Below are 18,024 nucleotides of genomic sequence, written 5' to 3'. Positions count from 1 at the left end.
CGCCCTCCCACCCGCCCGAGTAGCGGCTACCGGCTCGGAGCAACCTGGGGGATGTTTGCGCTTCCTCTTCGCTTTCCCACCTTTAAAAAAAAAAGGGGGGGGGGGGCGATGTGAAGGGAAAAAAAAAAGAAAAATTAATAGAAGAAGGGTAAGGGATCAAAGCAAAGGAAAATAAATACGGGAGTCACTGCGTGAAGCTTAGATTACTCTGTGTTAACAGAGGTTGCCTCGCTCCGGTTCGCACCGTCATCCTTACCCCTAACGTGCCCCGGTTTAACAATCTTCCTAACGACCGACGTCCTCGGGACGTTTTAATTAGGTAATTCATTAGTGAGTCAATACAGACATTTATATATTCTTTTAGCTCAAGTGGTTAAGCGCTAATTTCGAAATGATTATAAAACATTAGGATACGAGAGGCATAGTCATTTTAATTTATATGCAAATCAACGAGTCCATTTGAAATGCTTAAATTTTTAACAATTATTGTATTGTAGCATCGGGACGAACCGTCTGAATGAGCAATTTTGAAACCAGATCTGGACAGGAAGAAAATATTCGAGCAGCCCAACAAATCAATACTGTTTGAGTGTGTTAAACATAGCCAGCTATAGGTATTTACATACTCGTTTGCTGTCAGATAAGAAGCTCAGAGAGGTGGGAGGAGAGGCTGGGGAGAGACTTGAGGGATTGCTTGCGAGGGCTGAGATCATAATCCGGGCATGAAGAAAGTAAATGGCCGTGAATTGCCCCATCTCACACTTTCGAGGATAACCCCCCTTTGCCGCCGGTCCCGCAGCGCTGGCGGCCGGTGCAAGAGCCGAGGGAAGCCTGACACGCGGCTCTGGTTTTAGCCCCCGCTACACGCGCTTTTGCCTCTTTGCTCTTGTTGGCTGTTTTTCTTTTATTCTCCCCCCCACCCCCACCACCACACACCCCCCTCCCCGCGCCCCCCGTCCCTGGGCAGCAGCGTCCCCGGTCGGCAGCGGGGAAGCAGCCTGGGTCCTCCTTCGGCTCGCCCGCGCTGAAACCCAGGATCACCCGAGAGAAGCTCCGCGGGTCCCGCCGCCGTCGGGAGCACCGCTGGCTGCGCCAGGTGCCTGCAAACGGATAGTGGCGATAGGCATTTATGAAAACAGATTTTCCGCCTGTCGGGGCGAGGAATAACCCCGTCCCTCGTTCCGCGCCTTTCGGAAAGGCGGCGTGCCTGCCGGGGGCTCGGGACGGAGGGCTTGCAGCCCGGCTACTCACGCCCCAGCCGGGCCACGGGTGCCGGGCGCCAGCTACGAGCCCGCAGCCGCTCCGAGGAGAGGCTCCTTGGGCTCGTCGGGGTTTTTAAAGCTGTTGTCACACTGCGCTGGCGGGAGGGGGGAGCCAGACTATAAATACAGCCGCCTCGGCCTTTGCTCGCCTTGAAATCTATTATTACATTTATTGCTTTGACAGAAGGGGGGGAAAAAAAATGAAATCCGCGTATTAAGTCGGCTCCATAGTTTCCAGACACCCTGGAACCCATCTTCCACGGCAGCATGTCTAATGTATTCCCTAGTGATTCTGGGCATTAATTAGTTGTTTAATAGGAGTATGACTAAAAATGTAAAAGAAGGATTAGGAGCGTGAAACGTATGTCCAGCTACTTCCACACACTCGAGGAGGGAATGAAAATCACCCTGTTTCTTATGTTTCTCCAGAAGCCATTTGCATTTCTCACCAGCTGCTCACTTCAGCCGCTCCGGCTCCGAGGCGGCCGGAGCCCGCTGCCGTCCGGCGCGGAGGCGGGCGGCCCCGCTCCCTCCGCGGCCGCGCTGCCAACGCGGGCGCCGCAACCAGCCTTGCCTTCACTGTCCAAAACACAACGGGGCTGGGGGATGCGGGGAAGATGCGCACCGGCTCGAGCAGTTGGCTTTTACTGGGGAAACACAAGTGGGAGGTGGGAGCTGGGAGCCCTTCTTGCTCTCGCTACTTCTTCGGATGCGCGGGGAGACTGGATTTCACCTGGCAGAGCGCTCCCAAGGACAGAAACACAGGTAGCCACAGGACACAATTAATTTATTTCTCCCTATGAAAACACGCGCAATTTCATTTCTTGCGTGAGGAAACAAGGCGCTCCGCCCGGCGTGGCGTTCAAGGGGCTTTTCTGCGCCCGCCGGGAAGCGGCGGTGCTGCCGAACGCGTCTGGGCTTTCCCGGGAGCCGCCGAAAAAACGACCCGCTGAAAACTTGGACTGGGTTCGCTTTCCCCCTCAGGCAATAATTGCCTTGCCCCCTGCCCGCGCCTGTAAACAACTAAAATTCACTCTAGGCTGAAACAATTTTAAAATAGCCACAAACAGATCAGGTGCAGCCTCCGAGTTAAGAAAGCGCCTGTTTTATTTTCGCGTGGTCTCTCTATAAACAAAGCCGCGGAAAAGCTGCGAGAAAAAGCGGTGGGTTTAGTTTGGTCTAAATAGAGATACCGGACTTCGTTATTTTCTTACACACGGAAAACATCGCAAAATCGAAAATTAATTTCCTCCTGGCGCCAACTCGGTGCCGTTCGGGGGGAAAGGGGAGAGGGCTTTGCCGTCTGTGCTTAGTGTTTTCTCGCTGTCGTCCGCAAACGATGAAGAGGGAGTAACAGAGGCGAGCGGCGGGATCTCGGCTACCGCGGCTCTGCGCTAGCGATACGAGCACGAGCAGGACCCCCCGGGATTTAAGAAAATTATAGAAAAAGTAAAACGCAAACAAACAAACCAAAAAACCAACCACCCAACAAAAAGGAAAAAAAAAAAAAAAGAAAAGTGGGTTTAAAAAAGAAACCGAGACCTCTCAGAAGGGGCTGGCGATCCCTCTTCACAACTGGCGCAAGGACAGCCGCCCTGGGCCACCCCGGAAACTTTGGCCGCAATTATTGTCCCTCTCCGGGCGGGGCGGGCCGCTCTCTGCGCGGGCGCGGAGGGGCCGCGGCCGTCCTCGCTCACCTCGATTCTCCTCTGGCTACCTAGCGCCTCCGCCGCCTTTTGTCCTTCCTCCTGTCCCCTGCCCCCTCCGCGGCCGGGGACCGCCGCCGCTGCGCCCGTGCCCGCGGAGCGCCGCGCAGCCGCCCGCCCCGACCCGGCCCGGCCCGGCCCCGCGGCGGCGGCGGGGAGCGTTCGGTGGAGTCTGTGTGACGTCAGGGCCCGGGGAGGCGGGCGGGGCGGGGCGGGGGCGCGGGAGGGCCGGGGAAGGAGGGAGCCAGCGGCGGCGGCGGCTCCGCGGCCCCGCAGCCAGCGCAGGAGCCCGGCGCGGCCCCGCCGCCCCCGGCAGTACCGGTACCAGCACCAGCAGCGCGAGTAGCGGGGCGGACAGCAGAGCCGGCCCCGGTGAGTGGGGTGGGAGGTCTCGGGGGCTGTCGGCGGGACGCGGGAGGGGGGCTACGGACCCGGCCGGTCCCGTCTCTGTGCGGGTGGCTGGGTGCTGCGGAGTGGAATTGCTGATGTCTTCCCGGGCGGCTGCGGCCCGTCCCGAAGGGCTGGCGGCGTGGGGACTGAGCGCTGCCCCCCGTCCCGTTTCCCCGCCGTGCCGGCATCGGCCTCCCCTCGGCGGGGCGGGCGCCGGAGAACCGGCGCCACTGCGCTCGACCCTGCGGAGGGGCCGCGCAGGCAGCGCCTTCCCGCCGCGGATCCAGGAACCCGGGCGGGGGACGGGAGAGTCGCCGGCTCGGGGCAGCAGAAAATCGGGCGGGTAGGCGAGCGGGAGGTCTGCCCCGCCGGCTGCGGGCTCTGCGGCCGGAATCCTCGGCACCACCCGCGAGGGAGCGGCGGGGCCCGTCTGTCCCTGCGGAGGGGTAGGCCCCGCATAGAGCCCCCCGTTTTCGTTCGAGAGCCATAGGCAGCGGTCTCGGGCCTCCAACAAAAACCCTCCCACCCCACTATTCCGGGCTTTGCGGAGGTATTCGTCCGGGAACTCTATTTCTTTTGGGGTTGTGTTTTTTGGGGGGTTTTGAGGGGTTTTGTTTTCGTTTGATTTTGGGGGCTTTTTTTCCCCCCGAAAGAATAACGATAGATACCAACAAGGGGGGGGGAAATTCCCGTGTGACACCGCTTTCTTGTCGGTGCCTTGCAGTCGTTACAGCCGGAGTGCTCCTAGCAGGTTGCTCCTAAGCGGAGCGGGCCCAGCAAGGCGCCGAGAAAGGGCAAGCTCGCACGGCTGGTGCGATTGCCGGGGCTGTGAGCGCACAGAGGTGCTGAGGTATTTAATTGGGAGCCGGGCAGCGCATGGAAATGGAAAAGCAAGTGGAGTTGCTTTCATTCGAATCGCCGGGCCGTAGACAATGGGGGTGGGGAAAAGCTTCTCGCTCCCCTTGGCCCTTCGCTGCGATGTGGTTTGCGACAAAAATTAAAAGAGACGGTGAGGAGAAAAGGAAGGAGCAGTAAGAGCAACTGAGAGAGAGGAAGGAGCGATAATCCGTCTGGGAAAGGCACTTTTCTCCGAGGACACCGGCTATTCAGGAGGGAGGAAAACTTCCCCTCGGTGGCGGTGCGTGTGCGTGGGGGGAGCTGTGTGTCTCCACTCTTGAGATAAATCAGCCATCGAGGCAGGCGGCGGGGGAGGGCAGCTGAATTTGTCATGCAGGACTAATCTTGACGGAGATACGTGTCCCGATTTAAGGACCATCGGTGAAGAATTAAGGTTCTCTTAATCGCCTTCCCGATTAATTTAGGCACAGCTCCTGTGCTAGGCCCTGCTGCTGGAGGGAGTGGAGTTTCTCCCTGGCGTCCTTCGGCTTTGAATAGAAACCGCCTTGTAAAAACGCGACCCGGAGGAGTCCCGATAACCGCATCTTCCCACTCCCCCCCCCCCCCCCCCCCGTTGTTTCCCCCCCTTTTTTTTCTTTTTCTTTTTCTTCCTTTTTTTCCCCCCCTTCTTTATTCCCTTTCCTCCCCTTTCTCCCCTGTCCCATCCCGCTTGTCCCGCGGCGGGACCGAGGCCGGCGGAGCCCGGCACGGCAGGCGCTGGCGGCTGGCGCTGCTCATCCCAAACGTGCCTCGGCTCCAGGCTGCCGCATTTCTAAGCACCACCCGGTTCAGACATTAAAAAAGAAGCGAAGAAGAAGAAGAAAGATTACTGAAATGATGGTGACATGCAAATTTCCCCCGAAATTATCATAAGTAAACATTTGAAGCCTGGACTAATAAAATCCCATCTGTGTTACTTCATATCGAGTTAGTAGAGAGCTGTGATAATGAATTTTGTAATATCTCACGAACAGACATCTCAATCAGGCACTAATCCTGTGATTTTACTGCCCAACCTCTCAGACCGGGGGAGGCACCGACGGCGGCCCGGGAGCGCGGAGGCGCAGCCGGGGAGCAGGGCTTCGGCGGGCGCAGCCGCGACCGCGCATCTCCCGCCGCGCAGGGGACCCAGCTGCTGGTACCCACCGCCCCACGGCACCCCATGGGACGGCGGTCGGGGTGTCCCGGGGCAGAGCACGGCCGCGATATTCGGATATCCTCTTTCACCTCCCCAAAAAACGAGGGGTGGAAGGAAGGCCGAGCGGTCCGACGGAGTGGGAAACCGCCACGGAAGTTTGCACCTATAGTGTGGTGTGACTCGGGTAGGACCCGAGCTTGAGGCGGGGAGAATGGGCACCGTGCCCACCACTGCCGGGAAAAGGTGGGGGTCCCGTCGGCATCGTTAGGACGCGGCTGGCGGGCGGCTGGGTTTCTTTTTTGCATATACTTTTCACTCCCAAAATAATTCTTTTAAAACTCCGATGCCTTCATCTTTTGCAGATAGCGGGTAATGGAGTCCAACTGCCGCAAACTTGTCTCCGCCTGTGTTCAGCTAGGTAAGAGAAACTATCTCCCGCCGAGCCGGCGGCACAGCGGCCCCGCTGCGGCGCGATGCGCGGGTGCGGAGGCAGGCAGGGCGGCCCCCAGGAAGCGACACCGTCTCCGCGGGAGGAAAGGTTGGGGGGAAGGGTTGGGGTACGCAGCAGCGGGGGCTGACCGCCTCTCCCCTGTCGTGTGTCCTTCCTCCACCCCGTGTCCCCGTCCCCAGGGGTGCAGCCCGCCGCCGTCGAGTGTCTTTTCTCCAAGGAGGCGGACATCAAAAAGGGGGAGCTCAGCGAGGCGCCGGAGGGCCGCAAGGAGCCCGCCGGCAGCAAGCTCTTCGGGCGGCCGCCCCCCAGCGCCAATGGTAAGCGGCGGCCCCTACGCGCCCCTCCGCGGGCCGCGCTGCCGGGGCGGCTGGCAGGAGCTCCGCGCCGGGCCCGCCTGCGCGGCGCCAGGGCGCCCCCTGCTGCCCGCCGGCTGCGCGGCGCGGCGCGGCTTTGCGCCGGGGCGCCACTTGCGCCTGAAGATGCGCGACCGCGGGGAAATGGAACGTGGGGTGCACGGGCACCCCGCGCCGCCAGCGCGCCCCTGCCTCTCCCCTTCTCCCACCTTCCCCCCCCAAAAAACAAAGCATAGCTGTCAGGGCGCCTTTCTGATACCCGCAGCGTCGCGCTCGTATTTATCCTTATTTGGTATTTTTTTGACCTCTCGCGTCCGTAAACAAGGGGCCAGCCCTCGCCTGCCTCCAGAAGCAGGCACCCCCGCAGCGCCCCGTCTGCAGGCAGAGCGAGCCCCTGCCTTCTCTTCCCCTGCCCGCTTCAGGGGTCTGGTAGGCGAGCCCGACGGGTGGTAAAGAAAAACAGCAATGCAAACATATTACAAAGAAGAAAACAAGCGCTCTGTATTTCGAGAGACGGTTTAATCCAAGATAAACGTAATTTTGTTTAAATAAAATATATTAACCTGAATTAATAATACAGGAAACTAGACTGAATTAATAATGCACGTATTCCTGGTCTCGTGGTTAAACACTTCCTTGTAAGAATACTGTATTAACCCTGTTTGGCCAAACAGCTCCCTATTTGTCAAATAACATCCAGCGATTTCAGGAGGAGCCACGTCCCCTTCCCGAGTCCACCCTCCCCCGGAGACTTTAAGCAGCATTTGCTAGCTGGACATCAAAACCCCTAGAAGAAGAAACTCTTAGGCCAAAGGAAGGTTAGCGAGCAAAATCCGGGGTAATTCCAAACGCGAAGGTATTACTAGCCGATAATTTTTAATCCCGGAAACATACATGATATTAAATTGTGCGCAAATCGGCTTTACCAGGGTCTGGCACTTTTTCCCTCGGCCCAGTAATAAGTGTTAAATAATGTGGAAAGGAAGGGTGACATTGCTTTATATATGGTTTGCAAATAAGAAAGGCCTTTTTACCCTCCCCTTCCCTTTCCTCCCGACGAACAGGTGGTCTTAATCAAAGCCCTTAGCACGATCTAATGGGAAAGTGGGGACCTTTCTGATATAATAAATTTATGAGCCCTTCCACGCCAGCTTGATTCGACTAAGTATTTATAAAAGTAATATCCACATATGCTCCCTGACACGGTAACTTTTGCTTCCTCTGCCCAGAAACAAATGGTTATTTTCTTAACCATCAATTATGAACCCGGATTATTGTAGTACACGCAAAATTTCCTGCCTCGTTACCGTATCAGCCGGTCTGTTTTTTACCCGTCGGGCTGCAGGGGAAATTGCTATCTAAACACCTTTAATGCCGTTAATTAAAATATAAGGCTGAGCCGAAGAGGCAACGCGGGGTTGCCTGGCCATTAAAACCTTCCCACTTACGGAGGAGGGAAGCGCGGAACCGCCACGGATGCGGGTATATCCCTGCAGACGCGGGGATGGTCCCTGCCTGCAGCCCCAGTCCCTGCCTTTGAGCGACGGATAACGGCAAGTCCTGAGACACCCTGAGCTGCTCGGGCGACTCACCGCAAATCGTAGAAATCACGGGGGTTCTCTCGTGATTCAGGCGGGTTTTGTTAGGGGTGTTGGCGTTGATCTGCTTTTAATCGCGCGGTGCTCGGTGATTTTTGTCTAAACCTGACCGTCGGGACTCTGTGCTTTAATGTGATTCACCTCGCAAAAAGTCTGGGCTGGGGTGAGGGCTGGGTGGGAGGCGGGGAAGTGGAGCAGGGGTTATTTGGGACCCCCTCCGTCAGAGTTCAGGTTCACAAATTGCGAGGGCGGCCGGGAAATTTCGCGAGTTAGGCACCATCGGTGGGCTCACGGAGGATAATCGCGAACCAGCAGCATTGGTAATAACAGTAAAAAATGCGAACGTTCGGTCGAATCGATGCTCCTGTGAAAGGAGGAAACGAAATTCAGTAGGAGACGGTGCAAAACGACACAGGCGCCCTTAGGGGTTCCTGCGGGGAAGGGGAGCGGGGAGGCAAGGTTATCGCGGAAGAGACGGGTCGGTGGCCACGCCGGGGAAAAGAAAATGGGAAAATATGAAAATATTATTGCAGCCTGGAGTGTCAAACGCAGCCCGGCGGGTGTCATGTTTACCCAGAGAGACGAAAAAATCGCTTCCGTGTCCACAAAATTAAGAAAACTTTAACACGCTCTTCGGCAGCCCATGGCACGCGTAAATGGCCGCTGGTGGGTTTATTCGAATAGTTTTTATGCAGGGCGGGAGGATGCTTAAAATATTTTTGTGTGTGCATGTGAGTATGTGCGCGTGTGTGTATGTATATATATATATAATATATACAATTTGTTAGCTCTCTGAATTCTACTTAAGGAATTCTTTCCCGTAATCGATAATCTGTGTATTGCTGAGACAGCAGCCTCCAACATAAAACGTTGAAATTACATTCATTCCGCATCACAAATCGATTGTTTCAACTCTTAAAAAAAAAAAATCTTTATTCTGAATATTCCGCAACTTCACATCTCTTAAAAGAAAAAACAAAAAAAAACCCAAAACAACACAAAAAAAAAAAAAAACCCAACGCTGATTCAGCTTTCCTTCCAGACCAGCAGCGTGCAAAGCCAAGGTCCCTGGTGCCTTTTTTGAGCACCGGGACGAAGTGGGCGCTCAGCCTCCGCCCCCGCGGGAGGGAGCGGGCGCGGGGGGGCCGAGGCGGAGCCGGAGCAGGGGCGGCCGGAGCGTCGCTGCCACCGCGGGGCCGCCGAGCAGAGCCGAGCGGCACCTCTTCCTCCCTCCCCCCCGCCGCATAACGTGGCCAAATTTGTACCCGGAGTTGTGACCCGGGCGGCGGAGCCGGGGTCTCCCCTGAGGCACTCCGCCGGTGCGCTGCCCCTGCGAGGCGGCGGAGGAGCTGCGCGCCCCTTCCCGCCAAGCACAAATTAAAAGTTATTTATTACGCTTCGAATATATAATTTACACACACACACACACACCGGTCGTCGTCTGAGAGTAATATATGCAGCAGTTGTTAGCCTCACTCCAGGGAAAACTAAATGTATAACGAAAGCTTATTCGTGAGTAGGAATATACTAACGGAACAATCTGATGTTTTCTTAATCCTATGTAAAAAGCTCTGTAGTCTTCCTAATATTGACTGAATGGGTAATTAATGGCTCTTCATCGAGGAGAATACCCGGTAATCCGAGATAGGCGAAAGACAACAAGCCAAAGGTAAAAGACAACAGGACTAGCTGGAGACTCTACATAAGAACCAATTTATCCATTTAGGAGAGTATTACGCCTAGAAACAACGATCCCGTTAAGGAGATAAAGGAAAAGTGGGAAAATAAATACCCGCAGTAGGTCTGGCCACCCATCCTGGCACCCCCAGCCGAGCCGCTCAGCTCCCGGCCCTCCCGCCTCCCGCACCGGGGATCCCGGGCTGCCTGCTCCGCCGGCGGGAGCGGCTGGTTGGAAAACACCCTCGAAAAAACCCTCACGAAAAATTCTGCCCACAAAATAAAAGTAAAAAGGAAATGCAAGGTGGGTAGCAGCCCCAGTTCCCCAGCCTAGCAGGGGCGCGTCCCCGGCGAATCCCGCAGCGCTGAGAGAAAGGGAAAGAGGGAATTCTTCCAAATAGGTATTTTTCTTGGGATGGCAGCCCCGCGCAGCAGACGCGGAAGGTAGGGTCACGCGTGAGCCGTCCAGGACCCGAACCAGAAAGGGTATGGGAGCTTCCAGGATTTAAAACCAAAAACAAACAAACAAACAAACAAAAAATACCCAAAAAACCCAAACCAAACCAACAACAACAAAAGAACCCCAACACCCAAAAAAGTCCCAAACACTTCTGACATTTTAATTGAAACCTTTACCGATAAAACATTACTTGGGTGACTACAATTAGGTTGTTTTTCGGTTGGCTGACAGCTTTTAAAATATTATTTCACTCGGGAAATAAAAACTTCATCTCAGATTATAGGTGGGTATTTTTGGATTTACGTGATTTATGGTCACCATGACAACTAATGCTGCGTGGTAGCTCCCCTTCTGTCCGGGGTGGGGGGGAGTTTTAATCAAAGGCATGTAAGGAAATGCCGCTCTGGGTTGCCGAGGCCCGGACCGGTACTGTGTCCCGCTTTAGAGAACGTGAAGAAGGGCGGGGGGAGTGCGGTCCTGTCCCAACTGGGGCTGGGGGACGCGCGGTGACCGAGTCTCGCTCCTCCTCTCCCCCTTCCCTGGGGGGGAGTGGGCCGAGACCTGCCTGCCCTCGCCGAGTGTCCCGGGACGGAGATGGTAGCAGCAGGGAGGACACCGGCGGGCGTCGAAGCGCATAAAGCGCGTAAAACGCGCTCTGCGCCGCGCAGCCGGGAGGGACTTTACTTTTCGAGTCATGGCGGAAGAAGGCACAATTCTCCAAATTACAAAAAAAAAAAAATTCATTTTAAAAAAGGGGCGGGGGCTTGTCATCTGCGAGAGGGCTGCATGGCCCTTTGAATATACTACCGTATCTCCGCCCTCCCCAGGGCGGTTACAACCCCTACGCGGGGGCTGAAGAGGGGCAGCGGCCTCGCACCCCAGTGTCCCCCTCGCAGCCAGGCCGAAGCGGCGTCCGGCTTACTGGGGCAACTCCGCGGCCGTGGCGCGGTTCTGCTGTGGGGAAAGGCTAGGGGGGATTTCTGGGTGCAGGACCACGGAGGTAGCGAGAAGATAAAAAGAAACGGGGATATGATTGGTAAACAAATTGTGCAGAATGGAGCTGGATTCATATTGACTTAGTTATAGGTCATCTGCTGCCGGTGCAAAGGGAGGAAATATTTACTTTACACATATACTTTATGATCTTGGGGGAATTAGAGGAAATTCAATAAGAAAACGGCTAGAATCATTTTAAACCCCCTATTTAAAAGACTTAAGCAAATTAGAGTCTTATCAGATTAAAATCCACTACAAATGTAAGAGCATTGTCTCCGTCGAAACGCTGTGGGGTCTGAGGAAAGAGATTCTTTGCCAAATCTCAGGGATAAAAACACGTCATTTAAACACCAGATAATGAGCAGAATGTAAATTAATTTAACCTTCTTTACTAACAGACTGCGAAAGTAATATGTATAATTTAGCGATAAGTAAGATTGCGAGGGATGATACGCACCTCGAAGGAGCATCAGCGACTAGGAAGAAGGACCCTTGCGGGGCGGAGGGGGGGAGGAAGTGGGAGGGAGAAGCAACGGGATACAGAAAAGTTTGAGCTCTGGGATGTGTGTGTGGAGGGACACATAAAGGAGAAGCTTTCGGTAACTTGTCGATGCCCGTGACCGCCCAGAGGAATTGTGGATAGGGACGCAACCTGCCTTTTCCGTGTCTGGCTTCTCTCGGGCTCCCCATCCCTAAGAGGGCCACGGGTCCCTGGGGGGAGGTCCGGCTCTGCAGAGGCAGGGATCGGGAAGGGCTCTTCTGCCCCGGGAGGTCCTGACCAACACGGGAGGGCAACCTGTCCCCGCGTCAGACCCACTGGAACCAGCCCCGCTCCTCCTTCTTCCTGCGAGTCCCGGGTGCACAGCAGCCTCGCCTCGGCGCTATAAGCGGGCCCGTGAACGGGGACCTCGGGACAGCGAAACCCGCCACTCTACTGCAACTGTCCCGGGCCGGGAAACCAAATCCTGCTCCCGCCCCCCCCCCCACCTCCCTCTAAATCTCGGGGTGGGGTTGATCAGGTGCGAGAGATTTGTGAGCCGGCGCCCGGCCAGGGGCTTGGCCAAATTCTGCAAACAGCTTTCGTGGTCGCGGGTTCGGGGGCTGCCCGAGGAGCCGCGTCGGGAAGCTGGAAGGTCCCTGCGGGTCCCCGCCGAAAGGGCGTAACGATCCCTGAGGATAACTGCTCGGATAACATGTAAATCTGGAGTGAAAAAGCCTCCTTGGGGGCTCGCTGTTGGAAAGCCGGCTGCAAGAAGGGGTCGGGGCAGTGCCAGCGAGGGTATCTTTCCTCCGTTTTCTGCGCCATCGGTGCAGGCAGAGGGAGACAAGACAGCCGGCGAGCGCAGGGCTTACAGGTGCTCAGGGGCTGGGAAGTACACCCTCTTCCTTACTCCTTTGAGTGTGATGTGAAGCTTTCCGTAGCCGTGCTGCAGTGGGGTCGTTATTGTTGCTGTCTTTCGTGTTTAATTGTCGTTGTTGTAGCTGTTTCTACAACTATTGCTGTTGCCAGCCACAGATCCGCCGTCTAACCGGCCGCAACCCTCGCCCGTTCGTTTTCCGTTCCCTTCGTAAAGAGGGGACCAGGGCTGGGGCTCACCAGCTTTCTTCCCCCTTGCCGCAGCGCCTCTGTCAGTGTCGAGTTTTCCGCTCCTCATCCCGCAAGTCCGCGAGGGCGGAGGTCGGCGCGGAAGGGCGCCGAGCGGGCGTACCCGGAGCCCCCCCAACGGGGCGCTGCGTGTGCCGGCCGGCGGACGCCGGGTTCTGCGGCCGCGGGTACCACCCGCCGGGCAAACTGGGCGGAAAACGCGAGGTTTTGGGGGGCGGATGCGCCCGATGCTCGGAGAGCGCAGGGGGGGCGGTGCGGGCCGCGCAAGGCTGCGCGGGCGGGGCGTGGGGCGGAGCGGGGGCGGGGGCGGGGCGCGGCGGGCGGCGGAGGGGCGGGGCGGGGGCGGGGCGGGGCGGGGGCGGGTGACGTGCCGGCGCGGGGAAGGCCGCCGCCGGTTTAAGATGTCAGGCCAAGAGGGAAGCGGCTGAGCTGATGCGGTGCGGGGCCGGCCGCGGCGCGGGTCCATGCGCGGGCAGCGGAGAGGAGCGCCCCGCGGAGCGCCGCCGCGCCTCGCCGCCCCCGCCCCGCGGAGCCCGGCGGCGGGCCGGGGGCCGCCGGCCGGGGAGCAGCCGTGTCGCCGTGACGGCAATTGCAGGACCGGACTCGCCCGCTCGCCTGCCGCCGCACCCCCCCGGGCGGCGGGGGCTCCTGGGCTCGCCGTGCCGCCCGGGCGCTAGCCGAGCGCCGCCCGCCCCGACGCGGCTCCCCGCACAGCAGCCCTGACCCCCCGGAGCAAAGCGGCTGTTCCGTGCCCGCGGAGGGGCCGCCGCGCTGACCCTCCTACACGTACCGACACCTACAGACACACGCACACCTTCTCCTATCGACCCCCCAGGCGCGCACGTAGACTTTGGCGTCCTTTTGCCGATGAACTGCATGAAGGACCCGTTAAGCCTGGAGCGCCTGGGAGCCGGGAATAAGCTGTGCTCCTCCTCACCTTCCTCCTCCTCCTCTTCATCATCTTGCCACCACCACCACCAGCCCGCGCTGGCCATGGCGACGGCGCTGGCGCCGGGGCAGGCGCGCTCCTCCCTGGAGTCCGCCAAGCACCGGCTGGAGGTGCACACCATCTCCGACACCTCCAGTCCCGAGGCCGCAGGTAAGAGGGGGCGAGCGGCAGGGACCCCCGCCCCGCGGCCCGCGATGCGCCGCCGCCCCTCTGCCCGGGAGCGCCCCGCACCCGAGCCGAGACCCGTTTCCTGGAGAGTTTTCGCGTGCGGTGTCTGTTTCGGCGTATAGAAAGACGATGACATGTGTAAGGACGGGCGAGTGGGGCTCGTACAGCGGCGGGAGAGTAACGCGTATATCGATGAGGGAATTATATGCATAGAGGTGGGCGAATAATACGGATACAGATCGACGAATAATAGACGTGTTATTACGTCTGTCAGTAGAATGATAGAATGGACAGACAGATACGGGCATAGGTAGGCGAATGGTGCGGGTACAGATGGGCGGCTAATTGGGATACAGGCAGAGGAATATCACGGTACAGGCAGGAGAATAATCCTGGCGCGGATAGGCAAATAGTACGGGCTACGTGAATAGATGGGAGAGCAATACGGCCGCGGATACGCGAAAAACTTGCACCTAGACAGGCAAAGAAATGGCTTCGTCCCACTCCCCCGGCGATGGCTGTTCCTCCGGGAGGAGCCCACCCGTGGGTGCCCGCGGGGCGCGGAGGGGCCCGTGGCGGCGGGAGGCCGGGTGGGTTAATCATTACCCTGCCGAACCGCGGTAAGGGCAGGCAGCGGGATCCGGCGGCGCTGGGAACAAAACCTTCCGCGGCCGCTGAAGAAGAGACTGAGGCGCTCTTGTTTTCCGCCTTGTTGTTTTTTGTGTCCCCCCCACCCCTTACAGAGAAAGATAAGAGCCAGCAGAGCAAGAATGAGGATGCGGGGCCCGAGGACCCCTCCAAGAAGAAGAGACAGCGGCGGCAGCGGACTCACTTCACCAGCCAGCAGCTGCAAGAGCTGGAGGCCACCTTCCAGAGGAATCGCTACCCGGACATGTCCACCCGGGAGGAGATCGCCGTCTGGACCAACCTCACCGAGGCCAGGGTTAGGGTAAGTCCCGACACTACACCCTGGCTCCGAGCAGTGGGGGTCGGGGGTGGAGGAGAGGGGGGAAAGGAGAGCTGAAATGCAGCTGCTTTCGATTTCGGTTTGTATGCAAACTTCAGAGCCTTTGCACAAAAGAAGGGCAGAGCAGGACATTTCTGTCAAAGCGAGACAGATTGGGATCTCTCTCTCTCTCCCCGGAATACGGTTTGCTGCACGTTTCGCCCTCGCCGTGCAATGCGTCCTGCTCCTTTTGATCGAAACGCTAATGAAAACATTAGCCAAGGAAACAACTCGGAACAGGCTGCAACCTGCGCTGCCTCTAATGAGAAAAAGATGTAAAATACACAAGGGCTTTTACTTTACTCCGAGGCACTCCCGACGTGCCCTTCCTTGCGTTTTCTCTTTCTTTTGGTTTCACAATTCGACGAGCGTCTCTCTCCGCCCTTTCCCTCCTCTGAGATTTATGGGACCATCACGGCGCTGCAGAGATACCGAGGCCGGATCCTGCTCGCGTGCAAACCCTGTGCTGGGGAGAAAAACCCCACCAAAAAAAAAAAAAAAAAAGCCCCGGAACGGGCTCAAACCCCAGATTTCCGAAGTCTTACATAAATCCTTTCCCCGCGGTTGCCTGAGGACAGCGGGGAAGTGAGAACCGGGGACTGCAGCGAGCGGGGCCGGGGCAGTCCCACATCGGGGAGCGGTGCTAGGCCAGGGCAGCTCAGCTGCCGGAGCACGAAGCGATGCCGGTCGCGGCGCGGCTTTTGCGAAGATTCTTAGTTTCGGAAGGCGCGGTGCCGCCAGACGGGGCCTGTCCCTGTGGTGCCCGGGCGGCCCCTACCCGGCTCGGCCGGGGAGGCGGGGGGGTCTGTCCTGCAAACTCCCCGGGGCGGCTCCAATACACACGGTAAGGTTGCTGCTGGCGGCTGCCCGACGGGTCAGACACCCAGATGTGGATTGGGAAAGGGCACGTTTTCCCCATTGTCTGCCGGGAGGGTCTCTTAGATCTCATTTAACACGTTGTTAAATGGCGATTTTTTTTTCCTTTTTTCTCCCCCCCCCTTCCCCCTTTTTTTCCGCCGAAGAGCAGTCGAACAAGTTTGTTTAGAAAGTGATTTTCGGCTCTGGAAGCTTTCGCGCAGGACGAACTTGCAGCTTTAACAAACTGAAGCAACGATTTATTAGTTGCTGGCTTCTTTCTCCTTCCCCGTAATAGGAAACATCGCCTTAAAATTCCGCGGGTTTCCAGGCGTTTTGCTCTCCCTTTTGCACTTTTGTATTTGCCCTGGATGGCTCCAGTGCGGAATAAACCAGGGAAAGAGGTGGGGAGGAGAGAAAGAAGCGAAGGGAAGGGGGAGGAAAAAAAGGAAAAAGACGGAAGCGCTGGCCTGCGTGGCGCGAATTAAATCGTTGTAGATTATGCAGGGGAGGTGGGATGGTGGTGGGGAACGGCGCTGCTACGGATCTGCCTTACTAAACCCCGGAGGACGAGGGGTCAGGGATGCTCGGTGGCCCCGGCAGCACATCGCTGCCCCGGCCCACTGCGGGGCCCCGCAGAGGAGGAGGCGGCGAACATATATATATGTGTGTGTGTGTATGTATATACCATATGTACGTACACACTTATATATACACATATGTATATACGGACACGCTCGGCTGCTGTCCAGAGAGCTTTCAAAGGGCTGCGGTGGTGGTGGTGGGTCCTGACTAACTGGCGTCTCGCATCTCCCTCCCTCTCCCCCCGTTTCCAAAGGTTTGGTTCAAGAACCGCAGAGCCAAATGGAGAAAGAGAGAAAGGAACCAGCAAGCCGAGCTTTGCAAAAACGGCTTCGGTCCACAGTTTAACGGCCTCATGCAGCCCTACGATGACATGTACCCGGGCTACTCGTACAACAACTGGGCAGCCAAGGGCCTGACCTCCGCCTCCCTCTCCACCAAAAGCTTTCCTTTCTTCAACTCCATGAATGTCAACCCTCTGTCTTCTCAGAGCATGTTCTCCCCTCCAAACTCCATCTCCTCCATGAGTATGTCTTCAAGCATGGTACCCTCTGCAGTCACCGGGGTCCCTGGCTCCAGCCTCAACAGCCTGAATAACTTGAACAACTTGAGCAATCCCTCCCTGAATTCTGCAGTGCCAACGCCAGCCTGTCCTTATGCTCCTCCAACACCTCCGTATGTTTATAGGGACACATGTAACTCGAGCTTGGCGAGTCTGAGACTTAAAGCCAAGCAGCACTCCAGTTTTGGCTATGCCAGTGTGCAGAACCCCGCTTCCAACCTGAGCGCTTGCCAGTACGCGGTGGACAGACCCGTGTGAGACACCCGAGTAGGAAACACTGCATGGGAATCCCTCCCCATTTCCCGCAGAGACTGAGACTTACACTAGAAAGTAATGGGCACTAGAGAGAAAGAGAAAGGAGGAAAAATCAGACAGAGAGAGAAGGGGGAAAAGAGAGAGAGAGGGGAAAAGAGAGAGGAAAAAAAAAAGAGGAAACCACTGAAATAAGATAGTTCCTTTGTTTTCAAAGGGCCTCCTGCAGATTCGGAGATCTTTCTTTCACTAAGAGTATTTCAACAGTTACAAGGACATATATATATATATATATGGACAAATGTTTGACTGGATATGATATGACATTTTAATGTTACTATAAGCTTGTTATTTTTTAAGTTTAGCATTGTTAACATAAAAATGACTGAAAGGATGTATATATATCGAAATGTCAAATTAATTTTATAAAAGCAGTTGTTAGTAATATCACAACAGTGTTTTTAAAAGGTTAGGCTTTAAAATAAAGCATGTTACACAGAAGCGATTAGGATTTTTTCGCTTGCGAGCAAGGGAATGTATATACTAAATGCGACACTGTATGTTTCTAACATATAATTATTAAAAAAAAATTGTGTGAATATCAGTTTTAGAATAGTACCTCTGGTGGATGCAATGATGTTTCTGATATTGCAATGTAAAACATGCCCTGTGTATAACATTTCGTACAATATTATTGTTTTACTTTTCAGCAAACATGAAAAAAAAATGTGTTTTATTTCATGGGAGTAAAATATACAGCATACAGATTTGTCTGGATTTTTATTTACTGAGCCAAGCTGCGCAGCGGTAACTGGACTGATCGCTGACACTGGATCTCGTTATCTGGAAACACAGGGCAGTACTTTTTATTGCAATACAAATAAATGCTTGTTTGGGGGGGTTATTATTTTTAATTTTTTCCACGTTAAAAAATATAAATTAATCCCTCGTGTTAACGTTGCATGCGAGAGAAACGCGGGGCTTGGACATGCTGCCTTCCGAGCAGCAGGATCCCTTTATTCCCCCGCACAGCTCCGAGAAAATGGATTATTTGACATAGCTGGCCTCGAGAATTACCAGCCACGAAGTTGCCGTATCTCGAGCATAAATTTCTCC

General features: G+C 56.1%; 1 protein-coding gene across 2 annotated transcripts; it reads left to right on the top strand.

Annotated features, from left to right (window-relative positions):
• The first annotated feature begins 3,197 nt into the window (after positions 1-3,197).
• PITX2 (paired like homeodomain 2) lies at positions 3,198-17,662 on the top strand. 2 transcript variants are annotated; one of them, XM_084263888.1, is made up of 6 exons: positions 3,198-3,340; positions 5,756-5,811; positions 6,024-6,161; positions 13,370-13,633; positions 14,395-14,600; positions 16,351-17,662. In XM_084263888.1, exons 2-6 carry the CDS (start codon positions 5,766-5,768, stop codon positions 16,912-16,914), a joined length of 1,218 nt encoding a protein of 405 aa, XP_084120014.1. In that variant the 5' UTR covers positions 3,198-3,340; positions 5,756-5,765; the 3' UTR covers positions 16,915-17,662. The 2 variants fall into 2 exon arrangements, with proteins under 2 accessions (XP_084120014.1, XP_084120013.1); XM_084263887.1 differs by lacking the exons at positions 6,024-6,161; positions 13,370-13,633.
• The last annotated feature ends 362 nt before the right edge of the window (positions 17,663-18,024 follow it).

Source organism: Gallinula chloropus (genome assembly GCF_964237585.1).
Source record: "Gallinula chloropus genome assembly, chromosome: 4".
In the NCBI taxonomy this organism is placed as follows: Eukaryota; Metazoa; Chordata; class Aves; order Gruiformes; family Rallidae; genus Gallinula; species Gallinula chloropus.
This window is presented reverse-complemented; position numbering and strand designations above follow the sequence as displayed.